Source organism: Littorina saxatilis, linkage group LG1 (assembly GCF_037325665.1).
Source record: "Littorina saxatilis isolate snail1 linkage group LG1, US_GU_Lsax_2.0, whole genome shotgun sequence".
NCBI lineage: Eukaryota > Metazoa > Mollusca > Gastropoda > Littorinimorpha > Littorinidae > Littorina > Littorina saxatilis.
The window spans coordinates 96311607-96337546 of record NC_090245.1 but is presented as its reverse complement, the minus strand read 5'-3'; the positions used below and the strand labels follow the sequence as shown (position 1 = coordinate 96337546).

General features: G+C 44.0%; 1 protein-coding gene across 1 annotated transcript; it reads left to right on the top strand.

The window, feature by feature from the left end:
* The first annotated feature begins 12556 nt into the window (after nt 1–12556).
* On the top strand, nt 12557–25190 carry LOC138946593 (oxalate:formate antiporter-like). Its single transcript, XM_070318041.1, has 10 exons — nt 12557–12715; nt 13925–14111; nt 14535–14661; nt 15314–15453; nt 16551–16671; nt 18998–19231; nt 21591–21713; nt 23081–23290; nt 23522–23621; nt 25005–25190. Exons 1-10 carry the CDS (start codon nt 12682–12684, stop codon nt 25103–25105), a joined length of 1377 nt encoding a protein of 458 aa, XP_070174142.1. The 5' UTR covers nt 12557–12681; the 3' UTR covers nt 25106–25190.
* The last annotated feature ends 750 nt before the right edge of the window (nt 25191–25940 follow it).

Here is a 25940-nt window from a genome sequence, read left to right as displayed (position 1 = left end):
CCCTTTTCCGTTTTACTATTTACATTATGTACGTCTGTAAGAAACCTTTTCCCTTCTTACTATCTATATTCTGTGCGTCTGTATTAAATGTTTGTATAAGGGACAGGTTGTAAGATTAGGCTTTGCCTAAAACCTCTATCCTTTGGTAATAAAGTTCAGTTTCAGTTTCAGTTTCTCTCTGTCTCTGTCTCTGTCTCTGTCTCTGTCTTTCTCTCTCTCTCTCTTTCTCTCTCTCTCTCTCTCTCCCTCTCTCTCTCTCTCTCTCTCTCTCTCCCTCTCTCTCTTTGTGTCATCTTTTATCATTGTGTGTCTGTGCGTCCCAAGGACAGATTGTAAGAAAAGGCGTAGCCTTAAATCTTAATCCTTGTTAAATAAAGTTCAATTCAATTCAATTCAATTCAATTCAATTCAATTCAATTCTCTCTCTCTCTCTCTCTCTCTCTCTCTCTCTCTCTCTCTCTCTCTCTCTCTCTCTCTCCAAAGAAAACCAAATATATGATAATTACAACTAGACAAAAACGACAGAATTTTACCTCAACTGGTCCCGATTTAATGATTGACGGCAATATAGTGGAAACAGTCGACCATCACAAAGTTCTAGGTGTCCACATCGATAACAACCTGTCTTGGTCAACTCACATTGAACAACTTAGTAAATTAGTGTCAAAGAAAGTGTACCTCTTATCTAGAATTAAATACTTCCTTAATTGCCAAGCCAGGAAGTTATTTTTTACTGCTCATATTCAGTCTCTTATTGATTACGCATCCACTCTATGGGACTCAGCAAGTGATAATTCCCTAAAGCTACTCTGCATATTACACAAAAGAGCCCTAAAAGTAGTATTACTCAAACAGACTGCTCTCACCAACTCAGACTACATCAACCTAGGGGTCCTACCTCTAAAGTCAAGAATGAATTATAACAAAGGAATAATGATGCATAAAATTATGACAGAAAATGCACCCGAAACCATTTGTTCAAAGTTCTCTTTGAAGAATTCGCACCACTTTATAAAACTAAACACTCCTCTTCCTAGGATAGACCTATTTAAATCAAGTTTTGTTTATTCAGGAAGCAGCCTCTGGAACGCTCTTCCGGACGCCCTGCGCCAATCCACCAATACGGATTCTTTTAGAACCAAATATTCTTTCCATTTAATGAACTCTATGAACAAATAAACTTGATTGGTATGTTCTCTTTGTTCATTATCAGAATTATGGTTTATTGTGACAAAATCACGAAGATTTGGCTCTGTAATACATTGTTTTGCTGAGCTAATGTATTGTTGCAAAGTATGCTTACTTTGCGTTTATATTCATTGCTTTACACCCAGTTTTGAACACTACCTTATGACCTACAATGCTTCTACATAATGCGCTTCATGTACATAAACTTATATGTACTACCATTAATGTTTTTATGTAACCTTTGTTTTCCCTAGTCATAGTTATAGTAAAATAGTTTAGTCCCTCTTTAGGGCGAGGGCCAGATGCAAAAAAGCTTATCTATGCTTATTCTGATGGGGACATAGCTCAGTTGGTAGCGCGCTGGATTTGTATTCAGTTGGTCGCTGTCAGCGTGAGTTCAAACCCACGTTCGGCGGAAATTTATTTTCTCAGAGTCAACTTTGTGTGCAGACTCTCTTCGGTATCCGAACACCCCCCGTACACTACATTGGGGTGTGCACGTTAAAGATCCCACGATTGACAAAAGGGTCTTTCCTGGCAAAATTGCTTAGGCACAGTTAATTGTCTACCTATACCCGTGTGACTTGGAATAATAGGCCGTGAAAGGTAAATATGCGCCGAAATGGCTGCAATCTACTGGCCGTATAAAATTTCATCTCACACGGCATCATTGCAGAGCGCCTAGAACTGTACCCACGGAATATGCGCGATATAAGCGTCCTATTGATTGATTGATTCTTTTTTTTTAAATTTTTTTTTTTACATTTTATTTCCTTTATATACACATAAACACAGCATAACATACATCATACACCGAGTTTATCAACAAAGCGCATACACACGTACATACCTAGACAAGACACAGACATAGACAGTAGGGTGGGTTGTTGAAAAGACAGGGGATATGGAAGGGGGGGGGGAACTGAGGTTGTGGGGGGGGGGGGGGAGGGGGGGTAACTGAGGTTGGGGGAGTGGAGGGGGGTAGGTGGGGACGGTGGTCACAATTTAGCCTCCAAGTATACATGGGGTTTAATTATCGGCATAAAAGTACTGTATAACCTGTTATGAGTAAATGGGTCAGGGGGTATCACATTCAAAAATGTTCATACGAAATCAATCAATACAATTATCCTATAGCATCAATGAAAAAAGTGTCTATATAAACACCACTCTTTTTCAAATTTACCATAATAATTATTTACACTAGCATTATACTTTTCGATCAAAAACCTTTGTTTAACAATTTTCACAAAAACATTAAGTGTTGGGACTGTCTTATTTAATTTGGCTCCAAATATACTTTGTTTGGCAAGGAGAATAAACAAATCAAAAACAGCATCCGTATGAAAGTTGTCTTAATACCCTAAAATGACAAGCACTTTTGACAAATTCAAATGACTGCAATGTGTGAAATTTTGACATAGTGCTCTGTAAATCTCGGTCCCCATTGAGGAGGGTCTGATGTTCCCTATAGGCTGTCCGTGAAGGGATACTTTTTCTCTCTCTCTCTTTCTCTGCTAAGAGATTTTAACAAATCTCGGAAGAAAGTCTCTGCTGACTTTCAATTGTTTCTTTCACAATTTCTGATGTATATGTGTGTGTGTGTGTGTGTGTTTATTTTTATTTGGGGGGGATAAAAGTCGTTTGTTCACTTTTATGCTTGTAGTTCTCTGAGGTGCCAGGACACTGGTTCCGCACATCCCTCACTTATTATATTGCAAATGTCGTAAGCATTTTGAGCGGTTACTTCCCTTTGTTTCTTACATTCTCTTTGATGACCCAAGCTTCCAATCTCCTGCCCCACCTTCTGCTTTCTTTAACTTTCGTTGACCACCACTGGGTTGTTTTACACCCAGCAATACCAAAGGTCGTCTGCCTCTCCCATATCTATTTCAGTCAAGGTCACCAAGTGAAATACGACCAAAAAGAAGTTCAAGATAAAGACCTAAACGGTATTTAGATAAGCCAGTGCACTGCCATGTCCATTCCCACGTGACGAATAAAAACGAAATTTGTGTCCTCACTTTTATTTGTGTCAATGGAAATGTTTTAGAGTGCAATGAGTTTAAAAACAAGAACGCTGAAGGGTGATTAACCATTCAGTCAATCACGGATCGAAGCCAGACACACCAGCGGCGAAGCGATGACAGTGGAGCACTGACATAGGGCCTACTTCCGATTAGCTCTCACTTCCCCAACACACACACACACACGCACGCACACACGCACGCACGCACGCTCGCACGCGCACACGAACACACACACACACACACACACACACACACACACTCACACACTCACACGCACTCACACACACAGTCGAGCACTGACATAGGGCCTACTTCCGATTAGCTCTCACTTTCCCAACACACACACACACACACACGCACGCACGCACGCGCACACGAACACACACACACACACACACACACACGCACTCACACACACACACACACACACACTCACGAACACACACACACACACACACACTTACACACACACACACACACACACACACACACACACACACACACACATACATTGAACAACGTACACACACATAATCTATATATATATATATACGACTTGTGTCTGTCTGTCTGTGTGTCTGTGTGTGTGTGTGTGTGTGTGTGTGTGTGTTCGCGATGCACGGCCAAAGTTCTCGATGGATCTGCTTCAAATTTGGTGGGCATATTCAGGTAGACCCCGGACACAACCTGGTCGATGATAATTTTCAATACGTGCTCTCAGCGCGCATCTCTGAACCGATTTTGGTTTTTATGTTTTTTCTGTACATCCATTCCCAATAACTCTTCCTTATCTTCTCCAGTGTTTTGCGCGTTTATCTTCCTTCCTTCCAAGCAGCTTCAGATATTCCTGTTACTATTTTTAGAAGGTCACTGCACTGTCCACAACGCTTTCCTTGCATGTACCCGTAAGTTGTCCTTACTGTAAAAGTGCAAAGGTCGAATCTATTTATCGAAAAATCCACTGTCATCTATCTCTATATATTTATACTGGATGAATACCCGCTTCGCCGGGTACGGCTTCGCCGGGAAGAAGTAGAGCCAAATACCCGGCTTCGCCGTGGACCCGGCTTTGCCGCACCGTACGAAGGAAGGGAGATAAACGCGCAAAACACTGGAGAAGTGACCTTCTAAAAATAGTAACGGGAATATGGATTGAGCGTTGTCGACAGTGACCTTCTAAAAAAAGTAACGGGAATATGGATTGACGCCACACGAAGGAAGGGAGATAAACGCAAAACACTGGAGAAGATAAGGAAGAGTTACTGGGAATGGATCTGGGAAGATGAACAGAAAAACCAAAATCGGTTCAGCGCTGCGCGCTGAGAGCACGTGTTGAAAATTCTCATCGACCAGGTTGTGTCCGGGGTCTACTTGAATATGCCCACCAAATTTGAAGCAGATCCATCGAGAACTTTGGCCGTGCATGGCGAACACACACACACACACACAGACACACAGACACAAGTCGTATATATATATAGATAGATATATAGATAGATATATACGGCTTATGTGTGTGTGTGTGTGTGTGTGTGTGTGTGTGTGTGTGTGTGTGTGTGTGTGTGTAGGCAACACCTGTGGATTGTAAAGTTCTGTTTGTGATGGGGTCTGGCGGCTTTTGTCTCTCTGTATGTTCTGGCCTTCCTTTGAGAAGCCATAACAGTTATTATAGGGCTTAGAAATAAGCTCTAAAATTCTCAATCCCGTTTGAGTGGACTTCGCCTTCAAAGGTGATTGTGGTGTTTCGGCACTCGGTTACATTTGGCGTCGTCGACAGGGATGGGACTCGACATGATATGTTCAGGAATGGCATTATGGCCACTGAATCATTTTCGTGCTGTTCCCATTCCACCAACCTGGGAGGGACCTAAGCTTGGCGGGTCCATGGTTCGTCTGTCTGTCTGTCTGTTTGTCTCTCTGTCTGTCTTGTCACATATATTTTAGGACAGAGAGAGCTAGTGTGTGCGTGTGTGAATTCTCAGAGACATATACAGAAAGCGCGATTGTTGTTTTGAATGATCAAGTGTAGATCTATATGCAATCTGTTTCTGTGTGTGACAAGTGCGTGTAATTCTTTCGAGTGTTTTATCTATACGAGGGCATGAGAATTCTCTTCAGTTTTGCAATCGTGCTGATACGCCGCGGCTTCGTGCTTTGATCTGAATACTCCGGAATATGACGTGAACCTGCTGAGGGATGCAGACGCGGCTTGTGCTTTGATGTGTTGTAGACGAAATGTAGCCGTTTTAGTAGACATGCAGTGATGACATCGAGATTGCTATAATTCTTTTTTCTTTTAGGGGGTAAGGAAGGGGTTGGTGTGGTGGTGATGGGGGATGATGGGGGTGCTGGGGATGGTGGTTGGGTTTGTGTTGATGATGTAGGGCTAGTGGGAGTGGTAGTTGTGGAGTCGGTGGTGGTGGTGGGAATGGGGGTGGTGGTGGTGGGGGGTCGGATCTGGGGATTGAAAGGGGGGGGGGGGGGCAAGTTTACTTTTTTTTTTTAGAAGAGCCAAGCCACAACTAAAAGTTTCTCTCTTCGGGGGGGGGGGGGGGGGGGGGGGGAGGCGGAGGAGGATTGGAGGGCTGGCAGCGCAGCGGCGTCGGCAGCGGCGGTGGTGGTCAGGTGCACATCTTCACAGTCACAGGAGTGCGCGTCAGCGGCCTTGTCAGTCACGGGGGTGTGAAACCGGATTGCGTTTCTCAGCGCGGGGGCGAGGTGCTGTGTGCTTTGCGGCGATTCATGTGATGTGTGTAGAACCTCAGGGCTACACACGGAAGTTGACGACACACACTGGAGGTTCGGTTTGTGTTTGTGTGTGTATCCTACGCGGCACTGCATGGTGGAGTTATTTAGTTGATGAACTGGGCAAACTGACTGACTGATTGACTATTATGGTTTAACGTCCTCTTTGACCAACTGGTCTATATTGGGACAGGTATTGGTAATACGTTGAAGATATGGTGTGATACTTTGATTCGAACAAGCCCGCTGTGGCTGTCTTCTTCGACACACCAGCCGATTGGGTTTTTCTCGTCAAAGTGTCGAAATACGATCATGATAATCGGAGATGAGAGATGATGCATGCGTGTCTTCGTGTTTTCCAAGCCCTGAGATTTTCGCTGTGAACGTGGGATCTTTTTCGTGCGCATGTGTGCACACGGGGGTGTTCGGACACCGAAGAGAGTCTGCACAAAGTTGACTCCGAGAAATAAATCTCTCGCCGAACGTGGGGATCGAACCCACGCTAATAGCGACCAACTGGCTACAAAGCCAGCGCGCTATCAACTGAGCTACGTCCCCGCCCTGGGCAAACTGCTGGCGATGCTCGAACTAAGTTCTGTGAACAGGTATAATATCAACTGTGGATATGCGGAATATCAACTGCGAATAAGTAGAATATCACCTGCGAATAAGTAAACAATCAACTGTGAAAGAGCAGAAAAATAACTGTGAAAAGTGGAAAAGCGACTGTTAACAGGAAGACTAGCGATACTCGTGCATGAGGAGGAATGACAACTATATGAACACAATGTAAACATCGGACAGAGTTGTACGTGGACAGGTGTTGCTGTACTCTGCTGGCCGAATATTAAGTTTATAGAGACACGCGAAGGCTGCCAGGCTGTGAGGTAAGATCAAACAGATTTTTTCTTAGCTCTGTACTTGTGTTAGAAACTCAAGTTATACAGAAAGTTTGATTCACAGTGTTTGAATATGGCCGGTGTCACGATTTCATCTTTCGCCTGTGTACATATTTCCCCCTCGATATATATATATATATACTCAAGACTGAAATGTTGTTTCCTGGTAAAATTAAGAAGTGAAATTATTTATTGACGAAAAGCATGTCAGTTTCTTGCATGTGAAGAAAATTGGTGGTGAAATGTAATAGATTTCACCCCCAAAATCGATTTATTCGAAAACGTGTACCGAGTGGTTACGTCCCTTGAGTAAGAAGGGAAACATTTTAGGATGAATCAAATTTCTAAGTTAAATAAAAAAAAATTGGTTGGACAAATTTGGCCCCATGAATGTAAGGTACACAAGGTCGCTCATCAGTACTATCGAAGGGTGGTTTTTTGTTCAGTGTAGAGTTTATACTAGATCAACGAGGCCGAGAATCGAAATATCACCACGGCGAAAGATGAAAACGTCACAACGGCGGCCTGTGTATTGTGTTTAGAAAGAGAAAACAGTTTTGAGACCAGGGTATCGATTTGACAAGCTCAATGTAGTAGACTACTTCACTGTGTGTGTGTGTGTGTGTGTATGTGTCACTCTGTGTGTGTGTGTGTGTGTGTCACTCTGTGTGTGGTGTGTGTATGTGTGTATGTGTCACTCTGTGTGTGGTGTGTGTATGTGTGTATGTGTCACTCTGTGTGTGGTGTGTGTATGTGTGTATGTGTCACTCTGTGTGTGGTGTGTGTATGTGTGTATGTGTCACTCTGTGTGTGGTGTGTGTATGTGTGTATGTGTCACTCTGTGTGTGGTGTGTGTATGTGTGTATGTGTCACTCTGTGTGTGGTGTGTGTATGTGTGTATGTGTCACTCTGTGTGTGGTGTGTGTATGTGTGTATGTGTCACTCTGTGTGTGGTGTGTGTATGTGTGTATGTGTCACTCTGTGTGTGGTGTGTGTATGTGTCACTCTGTGTGTGGTGTGTGTATGTGTGTATGTGTCACTCTGTGTGTGGTGTGTGTATGTGTGTATGTGTCACTCTGTGTGTGGTGTGTGTATGTGTGTATGTGTCACTCTGTGTGTGGTGTGTGTATGTGTGTATGTGTCACTCTGTGTGTGGTGTGTGTATGTGTGTATGTGTCACTCTGTGTGTGGTGTGTGTATGTGTCACTCTGTGTGTGGTGTGTGTATGTGTGTATGTGTCACTCTGTGTCTGCGTGTGTGTTACTGTGTGTGTGACTGTGTGTGTGTGTGTGTGACTGTGTGTGTGACTGTGTGTGTGTGTGTGTGTGTGCGCGTGCGTGCGTGTGCGTGTGTCTATCTCTCTGTCTGTCTGCCGCCAGGTTGACTGTGTGTATCTTAACTGAGCAGCTGAGTGTTAGGACCTACACGTTACAGCTGGGTAACCCCAGCCCTATTCTCTCAAGCCTATTTTTTAAATACTTATCTTCATGTCCCAGTCTTGGTGAGAGGTACTGTGTGTACAATCTATGTTAAACATTTCAGCTGAGTGTGTCACAATTAAGTCACAGCTGAATACCCTCCCAACCCCTCGTCAACCCTCAGCGGTAGGCAAAGGCGAAGTTACATCTGCGTGACTGTCATGCACTTGTTCGATAACAAAATACACTCGGTGTAGTCTTGGTGAAAGTGACCGCACTGGTCGGTGTGTCCCTGCTTTGACCCTCCACAGAACGCCTTCAAACTTGTTCTTATCATCATCTAGTTCTTCAGCATAATTTTCCTTGTTTTTGATAAGGAAAGTAAATTAAAATCTTGAGTCTTGAGCGTACTTGTCATGTGGTGAGATGTATTTTTGTATACTGCGTGTTGGCAGAAGACATTTTCTGCACACGTCTGCTTGAAGGAAACTATGTATTCAAGTCTTGATGAAAGAAACTTTACGGGTCACTGTGTCACTGATTCCAACCTCGAGATTTCGTCGACAGCATTTTTCTTATCAAAAGATCTGAGTGACTCGCTATAGTTCATGCGACTCCCGTACACAAGGGTAAGTCAATCAGCACATACACACACACACACACACGGCGATACAGACGACCGACACAGACATGTACACACACACACACACACACACACACACACACACGCGCGCGCACACCCACACGCTCGCACGCACACAAACTCACATATCTGGGGATTGAACTATCCAAACACACACACACACACACACTCGCCGATACAGACGGCCGACACAGACATACACACACTCACACACCCTTACACACACGCGTGCACACCCATACACACACGCGCGCACACCCACACACACACGCGCGCACACACACACGCACACAAACTCACATACACACGCACACGATGTCTTCATATGTTTTTTTCGGTCAGTAGGGTTCGGTCAGTAGTCATTCGGTCAGTAGGGTTCAGTCAGTAGGGTTCGGTCAGTAGGCATTCGGTCAGTAGGCATTCGGTCAGTAGGGTTCGGTCAGTAGGGTTCGGTCAGTAGGCATTGGTCAGTAGGGTTCGGTCAGTAGGCATTCGGTCAGTAGGCATTCGGTCAGTAGGGTTCGGTCAGTAGGGTTCGGTCAGAAGGGTTCGGTCACTAGGAATTCGGTCAGTGGGGTTCGGTCAGTAGTCATTCGGTCAGTAGGGTTCGGTCAGTAGGGTTCGATCAGTAGGGTTCGGTCAGTAGTCATTCGATCAGTAGTCATTCGATCAGTAGTCATTCGATCAGTAGGGTTCGGTCAGAAGGCATTCGGTCAGTAGGGTTCGGTCAGTAGGCATTCGGTCAGTAGGGTTCAGTCAGTAGGGTTCGGTCAGTAGGCATTCGGTCAGTAGGGTTTGGTCAGTAGGCATTCGGTCAGTAGGGTTCAGTCAGAAGGGTTCGGTGAGTAGGGTTCGGTCAGTAGGCATTCGGTGAGTAGTCATTCGGTCAGTAGGGTTCGGTCAGTAGGTATTCGATCAGTAGGGTTCGGTCAGTAGTCATTCGGTCAGTAGGCATTCGGTCGGTAGGGGTTCGGTCAGTAGGCATTCGGTCAGTAGGCATTCGGTCAGAAGGCATTCAGTCAGTAGGGTTCGGTCAGTAGTCATTCGGTCAGTAGTCATTCGGTCAGTAGGGTTCGGTCAGTAGGCATTTGGTCAGTAGGCATTCGGTCACTAGTCATTCAGTCAGTAGTCATTCGGTCAGTAGGGTTCGGTCAGTAGGCATTCGGTCAGTAGGCATTCGGTCAGTAGGCATTCGGTCAGTAGGCATTCGGTCAGTAGGCATTCGGTCAGTAGGCATGACACCGTTCATGGGAAAGCATGTAATGAAAATACAGCTACTGATTAAAAATACGTATGCCCGTCGGGGTCATTTCACTAGCACAAAGTGGGCTACTTAATAGGTACCAAACTCTGTGTCTTATTCATTAGTGTTAGTGTGTGTGTGTGTGTGTGTGTGTGTGTGTGTGTATGTTAATGTGTATGTTAATGTGTGTGTGTGTGTGTTTGTCGGTATGTTAATGTGTATGAGTGTGTATGAGTGTGTGTGTGTGTGTGTGTGTGTGTGTGTGTGTGTGTGTGTGTGGGAGTGTACGTACGTGCGTGCGTGTATGTGTGTGTGTGTGTGATTATTTTCCGTCTTCTCCATGGAAATATCCAACAAGACCACTTTTGAACACATTTCCGTAGCAAGTTTTGAACACTTTGGGATATTTTACATGAAACTCCAAGTGTTAAATATGTATGCCTCCTTCAGTTTTGAGTGACGATTACACTCTCTTTAAGATTTCAACGATGCGCATGATTATTTGTGATTGTGGTGCACTTTCACACAAACAGTTGTATAAATAATAACAACTGCATGTACTCATAACTCATCCGGTTCAAGGAAATACAATAACGCTCAATTGCAAATGACCATATCATGTATACTGAACATTAGCATCAAAACCAGTCAAAACCCAAATAAAAGGTAATAATGAGAGCCTCGTTTAAGTTGTTATAAACGCATTTTAAAACAATTCTGCATATCAGACACTCGTGTAGTGTACTTCATTGCATTCATCTGCTGTCAGTCTTCAACGTGTGACGTTCTGGGGGGTCGACGGAGGGATGTGGTGGCGGTCTGCTCTCTGGAGGGGACGCTCACTCAGTCATTGTCGTTAGTAGGGGGCATAGTAGGTAGTGGGCTGCGTCCGTTAGCTCGGGACAGACCCACTACTGTACACCGTCGAAGTGACTCAGCAGAACTGCAGTGTCATCTTCCGAGGGGAGCCCACCGCAGCGACCCGACATCCCTCCCTGGAGCGTCTGTAAAATCGACTAGTCTGGCAGCGGAACGAAATTCAGATGTGGATGGAGCAGTGAGTGCAGGGACGGGGCGGTGTGAGAGAACAACGGGACAAGGAACAGGTGTAAAAGACGAAAAATAAAACAAAAAAACAACATATAAGCACAATCATTGTTTGTGTGCTGCTCACTCCTATTGAAGGCACACTTGTCGTGAAAACAGTTCGCCTCCCGTTCTCTGATCTGGTCAGGCTTTTGTATGCGACAAAAGGGTGGTGGTGGGGGGGGGGGTTGTCAATCGTAACTTCTTGCTGCGTAATGATAATATGTCTCAAGTCGGCGAGTTTTCTTTTTACATTTTGCATGTTTAGCTTACATGTTTTCCGATAGACCAGCAATCAAGAGACGTCCAATCCGAGTCTTTGATCTGGTCGGGACTTTGGGATTGCAATTCAGTTGCAAAGCTTAAAAACAATTAATTAATTGATTGTTTCATTAAGTATCTTATTAAAATTAAAATTAGATAACAAATTCGAAAATTGCATTATATTCTTTTTTTATTTTTAGCCTTTTTGTTCAATCCAAAAATATATCGATTTGTAGACTAAGTGTACTCTAAAACCGCGTTCACGACTAAAGAAATAGTTATGCAAATTAGGTTTTGCGTTGGCATGCATTGCCGAGACAAGCTCGACCCGTCTCGGTTTACGGATTTCGGCTGGCCACGCCTTAGTAATCTTGGTAATGACTCAATCCTGGTTTTTAGTATCGATATACATGTTTTGCTATAAGCTTCAGGCCGACATGTTGACTAACTGTGTCGATATCAAATCCAAAAACAAAGAGACTGCCAACGTTCCAAAATTCAGAATAAAAAAACAAGAAAGGTGGGTTGTTGGAACGTTTGTTATTGACAAAACAATACATTCACAATATTTACAAAACCAAGTAGAGGGACGGTCTTTGTCTCAAATACACACTCAACAAGCATACATACACACTAATTCATATACACACAGATTGAGCAGACACGCACATAAATACTCAACAATAATACATATTCAGTAACAATAACACTTTTATTTTATAATAGTGGTAGTGAAGTCAAACCGCTATAAACACATACCAAGTAGAGGGACGGTCTTATATCATGTAGAAACCTGGCAAGACGAGAGACAGTGAGTAATTTCACATATTTGTGAATGTATTGTGTTGTCAATAACAAACGTTCCAACAACCCACCTTTCTTGTTTTTTTATTCTGTGTAGATATGGCTTGACGTGGCTTGTTTGACTTTTCAGAAGGATTTACAAATGGACGCAGAGGCCTTGTTGCTCGACAACGAAGAGGAGGAGGAGGAGGAGGAGGAGGAGGAGGAGGAGGAGGAGGAGGAGGGGGATGCATTGACACGTCCCAGGCAGGAGGAGGAAGGGAAAGAGGAGGTGGAGGGGCATTTAACAGCAAGGACCAGCCATGGAGGGAAGTGTGGCTGCAGACTGAGCAGCGCCATCACCATCACGGCCTGTTTCTTCATGCTCTGCGTACAGGGCTTTGACTACACCTTTGGTATGTCTAGTCTAACTGGACATTAGAGTACATGTGGGGTGTGAAGCGTATAGACATAGACTAGTTCTGAAAGGCCCACTCGGCCTCGTGAACACTGTCTGCCTCACTGTCTCTCGTCTGGCCAGATTTCTACATGCTATAAGACTTGGTATGTTTATTAGTGAGTATTTCTACGCACATACCCTCCCAGAAGGGAGGCTCATGGCGTTTACAATATGCCGTGTGAGATGGAAATTTTTACACAATATATCACGCATTCACATCGGCCAGTAAATCTCAAGCGTGTTAGGCGAGTATATACTTTTCACGGCCTATTATTCCAAGTCACACGGGTATTTGGTGGACATTTTTTTTTTTATAAATGTCTATACAATTTTGCCAGGAAAGACCCTTTTGTCAATCGTGGGATCTTTAACGTGCACACCCCAATATAGTGTGACCTCGGTTTTTCGTCTCATCCGAAAGACTAGCACTTGAACCCACCATCTAGGTTAGGAAAGGGGGGAGAAAATAGCGGCCTGACCCAGGGTCGAACACGCAACCTCTCGATTCCGAGCGCAAGTGCGTTACCACTCGGCCACCCAGTCCCTGTATCATCTGTCCATTAGAGTGCATTTGGGGCTTGTAGCGTATGACTATGGACCAGTTAAAAACAAGATAGATTTTTAACGTTTCAAAATTCTGAATCTAATACATATATAAAAACGGATGTAAGTGTGCGCGCGCGCGCGCGTGTGTATGTGTGTGTGTGTGTGTGTGTGTGTGTGTGTGTGTGTGTGTGTGCTCTAATCTATTACATATACATATAAAAATGGATGTAAGTGTGTGTGTGTGTGTGCGTGTGTGTGTGTGTGTGTGTGTGTGTGTGTGTGTGTGTGTGTGTGTGTCTGTTGTCGCCATACCTCAGAGATGGCAGAAGGCAGGAACAAGATAGTGTGCACGCACACTGCCGAGGAGCCGCATATGTGCACCTGGGTTTCGCTAACGTTGTCTCTTAGAACACTGACTGTCTTGATCTGTGAAACATGTCATATTTTGGTAAACAATCCACATAACGTGTGCTTTTGTTTGTAGTCGACACCTATCTTTCGGAAACGCAACTTAAAAATATATTTCCCACCTTAAATTAAGCTCCAAAACTGGAAGACCAATACTGCTTGCTTAAATACTTCAAATGTCACAAACTCAAATGTTCTCCGTTGTGTGCAGGCAACATCAACCCCTATCTGACGTCATACCTGCGCAACGTCACAAATGGTGGTGTGGATTACACCAACACTCTGTGGCTATATCAGACCAAGTCGATCTCGTCTTGTATTGCCTTGCCTCTGTTCGGTCTCTTCGCAAACCGTATGTCGCCAAGACTCTTCATGTTCATTGGGGTTCTCTCCACTGCGTAAGTATCACCATGTGCCTATACGAATCGTATGATTTTGGGAAACTTAAATGAGCTATTGCTTGGAATGGTACCTTAATTGTTAAATTATTACTGTTTCATGATAACTTCTTTTTTACTAGTATTATTTTAAACCAAAACCACCACCAAAAGATCATACAGAATCCAACAAAGATAGATTGCTAATGTTTAACATAATACGAAGAACAGTAAAAAGGGTTGAACGTGAACGTTTCTGTTTGAAAAAAGGTTGAATTAAATGTCCTGACTTGCATAAAACAGAACTTTCTGTGTTGCTTCGTCTTGAATTAAACGTTCCAAAAATTAAACCTTTCTTGTTGTTTTCAATGTTTTTTGTAAAATATTTTGAACGTTACGTCTGTATGTTTTGGATGACAACTGGCTGTGTTTTGGGGACCGCAGGGCATACATGTTCGGGACCTCCTTTGGGTTGAAGCGATCGTTCTGGGTCATGTGGTTCACCTACGGCATTGTGGGAGGTGTTCCTGGTGCCTTCATCTACCCGACCTGCCTCAAAATCAGTGCCGGGGTACGTTTTTTTTAATTGCTTTTTTCTCTCTTTCTTGTTGAAATTGTTTTCGTCTTTCTAGTACTTGTTGAAATTGTTTAAATAGTGTTCGTCTTTCTAGTACTATTTGTAAGGCTGTCCACATTTTTTGCCCCGAAGTCGAACATTATTTTCATGTGAATTAGTCTCCTTTCTATACCGCTGAATCTCATAGCATGTCTTTGCAATTTAATGAAGAACTTTCAGAAATTGAAGTTCAGCTGAATTAACAAGATAGCGTTTTGTTAACAAAGGGTAAAATGAAAAAAAAGAACAGCCAGATTTAAAAGATTTCGTGCATTTATTGCTTGAATGTTCAGTGCATTTATTGCTTGAATGTTCAGTGCATTTATTGCTTGAATGTTCAGTGCATTCTGCAAAAGGTGTGCTGAAATAGGAGAACAAGCTTTGACATTGATGTGAGTTATGGTTAGATAATCACATGGCCTTAAACATGTTTAAAAACAATCAAATAAAACCCCCCAGTGTTTCAGCTGTCGCTGGATTTTGGCTAGCCTATCCTTTACTAGTCTTGGTGAAAAACATATGGTGTGTGATTATTTTCATTCTGCGAGTTCCACGGATTGACCAAAATGTGTTGATATCGCTTTACGCGACGTGTTGTTTGTGTCAGTGGGTGCCGGAGAAGCGAGGCCTGGTGATGGGGATCAACCTGATGGGGTACGGGGTGGGGTCATTCATGTGGAACGCCATGACCACGTGGTACATCAACGGTAACAACCTGCAGCCTGACCTACACGCTGGAGGTGATGTGTGAGTGTATTCACGACAAATGTTTGTTAACTGGGATGTGGCAATTAACTGGGATGTGGCAATTAACTGGGATGTGGCAATTAACTGGGATGTGGAAATTAACTGGGATGTGGCAATTAACTGGGATGTGGCAATTAACTGGGATGTGGCAATTAACTCTTCTTGCACCTTGTCGCATATCCAGAGGTCACAATACCTTTCATCGTTTTGTTAATTCGTTCTTTAAAACCGTTTGAATCGTTTCCATTCTTAAAACAAAAACCCCCAATAAAACAGGAACGGTTAGTTAATGAAACGTCGAATTATGTATAAAACGAAACATCTAACAGAACATCTATCTGTTAATCTGATAAACAAGCTACAGAACACAACTAATTAAGTTTACTATGCGACCCATGAAGACGACACCATCACGTTGATTCGTTGATGACACAACCATTTGTCGAGGGTAGCGTAGGCACCCGGTCTGCTCCCCGCCTAAAAAAGGCCAGTGCCGTTCCGTCTTCGAGGGACTGCGTGGGTTTCATTTCGGAGTTTTCCTTCTCCTAGACGAGTTTCCTTCCATGGATGATGAGCCTCCTCTACCCTCGTTTTGAATTCAGAGTGGTCTTCTCTTAGGATAGCTGCCTGCCAGGGTTGACGAGCCTATCCTGCCCGGCTATTTGACCCATAGCTGGAGGTTGGTTCGTGGGCACCTGGGCGTTTCCACACACCGGTGGGCCCGCATGCCGCACGTCTAGGGGCCAACCTCCTCCGAGTCCTTGTAGTCTAGCCTGGGGCCTTGCGGTACCCAGTTTACGCCTGTCGCCGCGATGGAGGCACTACAGAGGGCTTGTTGTGGAGAGGTTATTGTACTGGCAGGAGAGACTGACGCATTCTGCTCTCTTTTTGCATTGTCCTAAAAAGGACAGACGGTGCTAGCCAGCGGTGAGGGCTGAAAGCGAGAAGTGACAAGCACAAGACACTTCGCCAACACACTAGACACGTCACACAACCGTTTGGCAGGCTACTATGCAAAAATGAGCCCTTACCTTCGTATGCTGGGTTACTGTATTGGTCTCTTTATCCCCCCCCCCCCCCCCCCCGAATTCCTACAGGTATTACACCCAGAGCGAGGTACTGGACAAGGTACCGTCGTGTTTCCTGGTGCTGGGCGCTGTGTTCATCTGCATGCAGCTCGTCTGTCTCGTTCTCATCCGGATACCTCAGTCTTGCCAGGTGAACACTTTTCTCTTTAATCTATACTATAAATAACAAGTCGCGTAAGGCGAAATTACAACATTTAGTCAATCTGTCGAACCCACAGAATAAAACTGAACGCACTGCATTTTTTTTCACCAAGACAAAACAGCTTCGTCAATCCACGCGGCAAGGAAGTCGCTTATTTTTTCCGTGCAACACGAAGTGAAACCGACATGCAAGAATAGCGAAATAGCGTACTGCGGTAAGCAGGGAAGCGCGCTTTTCTGTATTCTTTTTAACTTTCTGAGCTTGTTTCGAATACAACATATTATATTTATATGTTTTTGGAATCAAGAAATGATAAGGGATAAGATGAAATAATTTTTTTTTATCGATTTCTTAAATAATAATCGAAGTACTAATTAACCTATTTTCGTTAATTGTGATCACATTTTAAGAGTAAACATGACATATGTATTATATTTTTAGATTCAAAATTTTATGAAGAATACGATGCAATCAATTTTAAATCTGTTTGCGAAAAATTGATTTTAATGACAACTTTAATGAGCAAACTCATTAATTAACTTTTAAGCCTCCAAGCTGAAATGCAATACCAGAGTCCGGGCTTCGTCGAAGATTATTTGACCAAAATTTAAACCAAACTGGTTGAAAAATGAGAGCGTGACAGTGCCGCCTCAACTTTCACAAAAACCCGGATATGACGTCATCAAAGATATTTATCCAAAAACTAAAAAAACCATCTGGAGATATAATACTCAGGAACTCTCATGTTAAGTTTCATAAAGATCGGTCCAGTAGTTTCTCAGAATCGAGTTATACACACACACACACACACACACACACACACACGCACGCACACACACACACACACACACACACACACACACACACACACATACACCACACCCTCGTCTCGATTCCCCCCTCTACGTTAAAAAATTATTTTAGTCAAAACTTGACTAAAATAATGTAAAAATGGATGTAAGTGTGTGTGTGTGTGTGTGTGTGTGTGTGTGTGTACCCATGTTTCCACAGGTTTGCTTGCCTAAATCACCATAAGGCAACCATCCACACGTGGATGGCAACCTAAACTCTGGATGGCAACCTAATTGTGTGGATGCTCGCTTCATGTAACACCGTTAAATTGACTTTTTTGACGGAAAGAATGTCATAACAATGTTCAAAATGACATTCTTTCCGTCCTCTATAGGCGACGAAATAGGTCAAATTTTGTGCATTTTTTAGTGCAAAATTCTTCGATGCCGGAGCGAGTACTGCACCCAGTGCTGTTGTAGTGCAAGTGCACTAGAAAGGCACTACACCCAGTGCCGCCTCTTAGGTAACCATCCACACTTTAGGTATGTGTGTGTGTGTGTGTGTGTGTGTGTGTGTGTGTGTGTGTGTGTGTGTGTGTGTGTGTGTGTGTGTGTGTGTGTGGTCGCCAAACCTGAGGGCCCCAAAGGGGGGGTATCATCACGATCACGGGAAGGGAAATTTTAGCTTTCACGATCACAGTTACCTTGATTTTTTCACGGATCACGGGCAAAATGTACGTTGAAAATAAAATGCTTTGCAATAATGCCAATCACGATCACGAAAACAAATGACGATCACGATCACGAGACTTGATTTTTTTGTCATCACGGATCACGGGCAAAGTCCCATCACGATCACAGAAATGGAAAGTTCGGCAATCACGGTCACAGAAAGGTAAAAAAACGCCAATCACGATCACGATTTTAAACCCTTTGGGGCCCTCAAACCTCAGAGACGGCAAAACTGAGGCAAGGACGAGATATTGTGCATGCACACGTCACTGCCTAGGATCCGCAGATGTGCACATGGGTTTAAGTTTCTTGATTCATTGTTTCCTTCCTCAGATTATGACCCTCTCCATTGTTGAATACAGCCTATACAGTGCAAGGGAGGTAACTCTTGCTTTGTTGTCCATGGAAGGTAGATAACTTTTAGCATACCATCTTGAACACGCGGCCAGTACAACTGGCCAGTTGTACTGGCCGCGTGTTCAAGATGTTAGCATACCAGCATTCCGTGTCATTCTCATTTCCCCCTAACGTTTGATTTGGAGTTTTTCTTTGAGGGCTTTGCTAACACCCTAGCGAAGCCGGGCTTGACTGCTAGTTACTTATAAAGTAAAGAAATTAATTATGACTGAAAGAAAACCTTTCTTAACTTTCTCAACTCACGTGGTCTTCCGCAACATGAATGTTGAGGGTTATTCTGCTGCTCTAAACAGTTTACTTGCAAATTATGTTTACTTTCTTTATTCATCTTTTCTTATCACGCTCTTGTTTTAATCTCTGGTTCTTCCGTGCAGGTGAGAACAATAACACTATCGTCTGTCAACGACACAGAGCGGGAGATTTCCTCCGACAGCCAGGAGCATGAACCATTTCTGGAGAGGCCTCAAACACCTGATGAGGAGGAGGAGGGAGGGGGGAAACAAGAATACCACTGGAAGCAGGTTTTAAAGTCCCGCGTGTTTTGGACAGTGTGGTGGATGTTGCTGTTTAGCGCCATTGGAGTCGCCTTCGTTATACCGCTCTTCAAGGTAATAACAACACTTCTTCTGTAGCGCTCTTCAAGGTAATAACAACACTTCTTCTGTAGCACTAGTCGCCTTCGTTATACTGCTCTTCAAGGTAATAGCAACACTTCTTCTGTAGCGCTAGTCGCCTTCGTTATACTGCTCTTCAAGGTAATAGCAACACTTCTTCTGTAGCGCTAGTCGCCTTCGTTATACCGCTCTTCAAGGTAATAACAACACTTCTTCTGTAGCGCTAGTCGCCTTCGTTATACCGCTCTTCAAGGTAATAACAACACTTCTTCTGTACCGCTAGTCGCCTTCGTTATACTGCTCTTCAAGGTAATAACACTTTTGCTGTAACGCGAGTCACCGCCACATTGCAGTCTCAGGGTGATTAACAAAAAAGCACGTGATATTAAAGTTCCATATTTCACACACAATAAATAGTCAGGCAATGACAAAGCACTCATCATAAAGTCTAAAACACAACACTCACATAACAGTATGCAGGTTTGCAATAGAATGAAGCTTGAACACAGGCTTTTGGGAAACAGACACAAACACAAGAAAGAACAAGAGGCGAAGCCTTCAAGGCTCACGTAAGAAATCGACAAACAGTAACACAAACTCAATCACTCCGTCACACATACACACATACACACACACACACACACACACAGTAAGCATAGGTGACACTGTGCAAGAAAGCGAGACACTAGATCTAGATCTGTTTGTCTGCATGTAGCCTACTTACAGGGACACGACTGCCAACTAGTCTCGGCCCGCTCAAAATAACAATGACCGAGACTTTCAGTAATTCCTTCGCGTGACGTCTAACCCTCTTACGTCATAATGTGACGTTTTCAAATGAGGAAATGTTAAAGTTTCTACCACAGACATACACACGCACGCACATACGCACGCACAGACAGACAAAGTTACGATCGCATAGGCTACACTTACGTGAGCCAAAAACACGAAAGGTAGGCCCGTTTTGTTGTCTTTTGTTCTTTTGTTGTCACACCAATCACACTTCTCCTCAGCGTATCATTGATTGTTGGTCCTGATTATGTTATGGCTGGTGTCTTAGTTACTGTCTTCACTGGATGATGGTCCTGATTAGGCCAAAAAAAAAAATTTGTCTGTTTAGGGTAACATGACCAAAAAAAGTAGGGTCGGTAGGTAGGTAGTTTTTTGTTTTTGTTTTTTGTGTGTGTGTGTGTGTGTGTGTGTGTGTGTGTAAATGCTATGTTGGCTGAACATTCACTTCTTATATTTTGATGAATACATGTTTCAAAACTAACGTATAAATAAAACAGAGAGAAAGGGAGAGAAAGAAACGCCAAATGTCTCTTTTTAGCATTTTTACCTCTTTTTTTGTTGTTTTTGTTTTGGAATCAAAAAAAAGTTTTTGGGTCGGCGCCAAATCGATAGGGTCGGTCGGGTTACCCTAAACAGACAATTTTTTTTTTTTTGCCTTATGTTATGGCTGGTGTCTTAGTTACTGTCTTCACTGGATGATGGTCCTGATTATGTTATGGCTGGTGTCTTAGTTACTGTCTTCACTGGATGATGGTCCTGATTATGTTATGGCTGGTGTCTTAGTTACTGTCTTCACTGGATGATGGTTCGGCCTGCAGTTCAGTCAAAAGAGTGTTAAAGACCAAGAGTAATAGATATATAGAGAATACTACATGGCTTGCTGTGTCGTACCAGATTTACACGAGTTGTTTTTTTTAAATATTGAACTGCGAGCGAAAGCGAGCTGTTCACTATTTGAAAAAGCAACGAGTGTAAATCTGGTACGACACAGCAAGCCATGTAGTATTCTGTTTATCCTACATACTGTACTCACGTGTATTTTACTGAAAATGTCTTGCAGTCGAGGCAGCTAAATTGAAGACGCTTGTTTTGGAACCTCGATCTCTTCTAAAGCCTCGTGCAATCTATTACGTCAAAGCAAAGAAACGTCACTAGCTGCACTCTGAAAGTGTGGCGTGACGTGTTAGTTCTAAAGATTCATCGAGGGTAATTAGCAAGCGCAATTTTTGTTTCTATAATGACGTTTGTCTCGGTGACTTTGGCATCATAAGCAGTGGAAAAACAGGTCCCTGCCAGACTTGCTTGACATGACCTCATTTACATGATATACACACGTGTGATTTGAACGATTATTATCTCACGGGTGTCTCTCTCACGTATGTAGGATAAACAGTATATACACACTGTACCACAAATAAATTATAGTTTCAATGGGAAACTACCGTATCTGTCATTGACGTTGTAAATGCAGCTTTATGTCTGTGTTTATGTCATGGCGTGATTTTATGCTGACAACTAACCTCACTGTATTGGAATTGTTTCTTCGTGTATGTCTTTCTAGGCGTTTGGCCAGACGTTCATAGCAGACGACCACTTCCTGGCCACAGTTGCCATGTTCAGCTCTATCTGTAACGCTGCGGGGAGGCCGTTCTGGGGACTACTAGCCGACAGGTTTGGACCACGGGTGAGAGTTTGCGCCAAACACGCGTGTATTTTCATGTTTTTTTCAGAAACATGCGAGAACTTCTGCACCTGCGGTGTTGGCCAGGTAATTGCTAATTAGTGCAACTGGGCAACCTTAAAGTCGCATTCGTGAAGGGAATGACAGACACCCGGCTGTGTAGTTCCAGCCTTCCCATCGCAACCATACCCTCTGGGTAGGAGCCGGCCGTAGCCCGAAAAAAACATATTATATTAATTTAAAGATACATGTATTTGTTACTTACCATAAAATCGCTTCTCGGTGGCAGAAAAGACGATCGGCATTGGACCCAACCAATCAGCGTAAGCTCCATGGCGACTGCTTAAAAACGACAAATACAAACTAACCTTGAGTGTTTCACTTTTAAACACAGTTTAAACAAAGTAGGACATAGTACACAGTTCTACAAACAAAAGAAGCACACATACCTATATATATTAAACCCTAATGTTCAGTTGCCATAATTATGCGCTAATTTTGCTAGTAGAACTAAGTACTCTACAACTTTCAAACAGTGTTCACAACTGGTTACAAACACTGTTCTAAAGTCCAACGCTTCAGTTTGCCGCGCGAGACCGGCACGGTTGGCCTAGTGGTAAGGCGTCCGCCCCGTGATCGGGAGGTCGTGGGTTCGAACCCCGGCCGGGTCATACCTAAGACTTTAACATTGGCAATCTAGTGGCTGCTCCGCCTGGCGTCTGGCATTATGGGGTTAGTGCTAGGACTGGTTGGTCCGGTGTCAGAATAATGTGACTGGGTGAGACATGAAGCCTGTGCTGCGACTTCTGTCTTGTGTGTGGCGCACGTTATATGTCAAAGCAGCACCGCCCTGATATGGCCCTTCGTGGTCGGCTGGGCGTTAAGCAAACAAACAAATAAACAAAAAGTTTGCCGCGCAGGCAAGAAAAGAAACAAACAGCTGAAGAGACGATACAAAATGATACACGTAATAACCAACCAACCAACCAACCAACCAACCAACCAACCAACCAACCAACCAACCAACCAACCAACCAACCAACCAACCAACCATCCAACCAACCATCCAACCAACCTACCAACCAACCAACCATCAAACCAACCAACCAACCAACCAACCAACCAACCAACCATCCAACCAACCAACCAACCATCCAACCAACCAACCAACCAGCCAACCATCCAACCAACCATCCAACCAACCATCCAACCAACCATCCAACCAACCATCCAACCAAGCAAGCAACCAACCATCCAACCAACCAACTATCCAACCAACCATCCAACCAACCACCCAACCAACCAACCAACCAACCAACCAACCGCGCAGACAGTCATGCAGTGACATGGTGAAGTGTATGTCCCTTCAGATTGTGGCGCTGGTGGTGCAGAGCATCCTGGCCATCCTAGTGGTGACCTTCACCTCTTGTCGCGAGATGGGACAGGTGGCCTTCTTCTTCTGGGTGTGCGCCATGTTCTTCACCATGTGTGGCTTCTTCACCATGATCCCCATCATCACCCTGGCGGCCTTCGGACCGCACTACTTCAACGTCAACATGGGGCTGGTCGACTCGAATGGGGTGAGTGACGTCATGTAACGTATGCCTGAGGTGAGTGACGTCATGTGACGTGCATGGGGTAAGTGACGTCAAGTGACGTCGATGCAGAGTTCACACCAGTTGTTGAAACTTGTATTACAACATGTATACAGCACAACATGCAACTGCGATTGATCCACTCATTGCAAGTCTCAAAAACGAAAGTCCTGAGTGACATTGCTGTGTTTTATCAACATTCTCTTGATGTTTCAGATCATTGGAGCCATCATACCCGCCCTTATAGCCCCGTACCTGAAAAGCGCTTTTGGCTGGAACGGGCTGTTCTGTGTCGGCTTTGCAGGGCTCTTTACAGGTGCATGATACTGAACATAGTGAGATAGCATAACGCCTGTCACTATCTGGACAGAGTGAGATAGCATAACGCCTGTCACTATCTGGACAGAGTGAGATAGCATAACGCCTGTCACTATCTGGACAGAGTGAGATAGCATAACGCCTGTCACTATCTGGACAGAGTGAGATAGCATAACGCCTGTCACTATCTGGACAGAGTGAGATAGCATAACGCCTGTCACTATCTGGACAGAGTGAGATAGCATAACGCCTGTCACTATCTGGACAGAGTGAGATAGCATAACGCCTGTCACTATCTGGACAGAGTGAGATAGCATAACGCCTGTCACTATCTGGACAGAGTGAGATAGCATAACGCCTGTCACTATCTGGACAGAGTGAGATAGCATAACGCCTGTCACTATCTGGACAGAGTGAGATAGCATAACGCCTGTCACTATCTGGACAGAGTGAGATAGCATAACGCCTGTCACTATCTGGACATAGTGAGATAGCATAACGCCTGTCACTATCTGGACAGAGTCGACTTCGCGAAGCCTACTGCACGAAGCTTTGGCACTAAGTTTTGAGAAGTCGATTTGGGGCTCAAATTAAAGACGGTCTTTAAGCAAAACAACGGAATATAATAATGTTGAACCTAGAACGAGAAAGCATCGTTTTGGAGCATTATGCATATTGTCCATGAATTTGCCAGCTCTTGGGAGGGGGTTGTGCAAAGAGAGAGAGATAGAGAGAGAGAGATAGAGAGAGAGAGTGAGAGAGAGAGAGAGAGAGAGAGAGAGAGAGAGAGAGAGAGAGAGAGAGAGAGAGAGAGAGAGAGAGAGAGAGAGAGTGTGTGAGAGAGAGAGAGAGAGGGAGAGAGAGAGAGAGAGAGAGAGTGAGTGTGTGTGAGAGAGAGAGAGTGAGAGAGAGAGAGAGAGTGAGTGTGTGAGAGAGAGAGAGTGAGTGTGTGAGAGAGAGAGTGAGAGAGAGAGAGAGAGTGAGTGTGAGAGAGAGAGAGAGTGAGAGAGAGAGAGAGAGTCAGGGAGAGAGTGAGAGAGAGAGAGAGAGAGAGTGAGAGAGAAAGAGAGAGAGAGAGAGAGTGAGTGTGTGAGAGAGAGAGAGAGAGAGAGAGAGAGAGAGAGACAGACATACAGACAGACAGACAGACAGACAGGCAGGCAGACATACATACAGACAGACAGACAGACAGACAGACAGACAGAGAGAGAAGGAGAGACAGACACACACATAGAGGCAGAGCCAGACAGCCAGACAGTCAAACAGACATGAAAGCTGACAGACAACCGGCCATGCAGTCAGACTGAAACGCAATCTTGGATAACGCGATACAAGATTTTCCTCCTGGTCATACAAATAATGTGTTTCCGTGATGTTGCAGGTATCCTGCTCAACATCTCCCTGGACATGTTTAAGTGTGGCAACAGTATCCCGCGCCACATGTTTTCTGACCTGTCGATACGGAGATCACGTGCTAAATGACGACTGTATATGTGTGTATGTGTGTGAGTGTGTTTGTGTGTGAGTGTGTGTGTGTGTGTGTGTGTGTGTGTGTGTGTGTGTGTGTGTGTGAGTGTGTGTGTACGTGTGTGTGTGTGTGTGTGTGTGTGTACGTGTGTGTGTGCATGCATGTGTATGTTTGTGCGTGCGTGTGTTTGTGTGTGTGTTTGTGTCTTTGTTGAAAAGTTTTTCCCTCATTAGTTAAGATTGTACATAGTTACTGAAAGCTTAAAATGTAGCATTTGAAAGGTTTTTTGGGGGGCTCTCTTCAAATCTACATATACCGGGTAAGGCACGGAGGGGGCTGTGTGTGTGTGTGTGTGTGTGTGTGTGTGTGTGTGTGTGTGGATGCTTCTCGGGAACTCCGGAAGCTCACGTCAGATCCAGTCCTAAAAATATGAAGCAGAACACAACAATTTTCAGCTTAGAGAAGGGAGATAATCTCAAAGGGATCTGTTGTTTCAAGACGGTGCTTAATTCCCTTGTCGAAGGTTTTACATGCTGTTTTATTTCTCGACGTATTGCTCTGAAATCAAATATGTATCATTTTCAGGTGGTGCTATTTCATAGAGAGAGAGAGAGAGAGAGAGAGAGAGAGAGAGAGAGAGAGAGAGAGAGAGAGAGGAGAGAGAGAATTTCACTTTATTAAAACTGATGACTTTTATGACAAATGTGTGTTTTTCCTCAAATGATATACATACGTGTGTGTGTGTGTGTGTGTGTGTGTGTGTGTGTGTGTGTGTATGTGTGTGTGTGTGTGGTTGTGTGTGTGTGTGTGTGTGTGTGTGTGTGTGTGTGTGCGCGCCATTGCTTATGT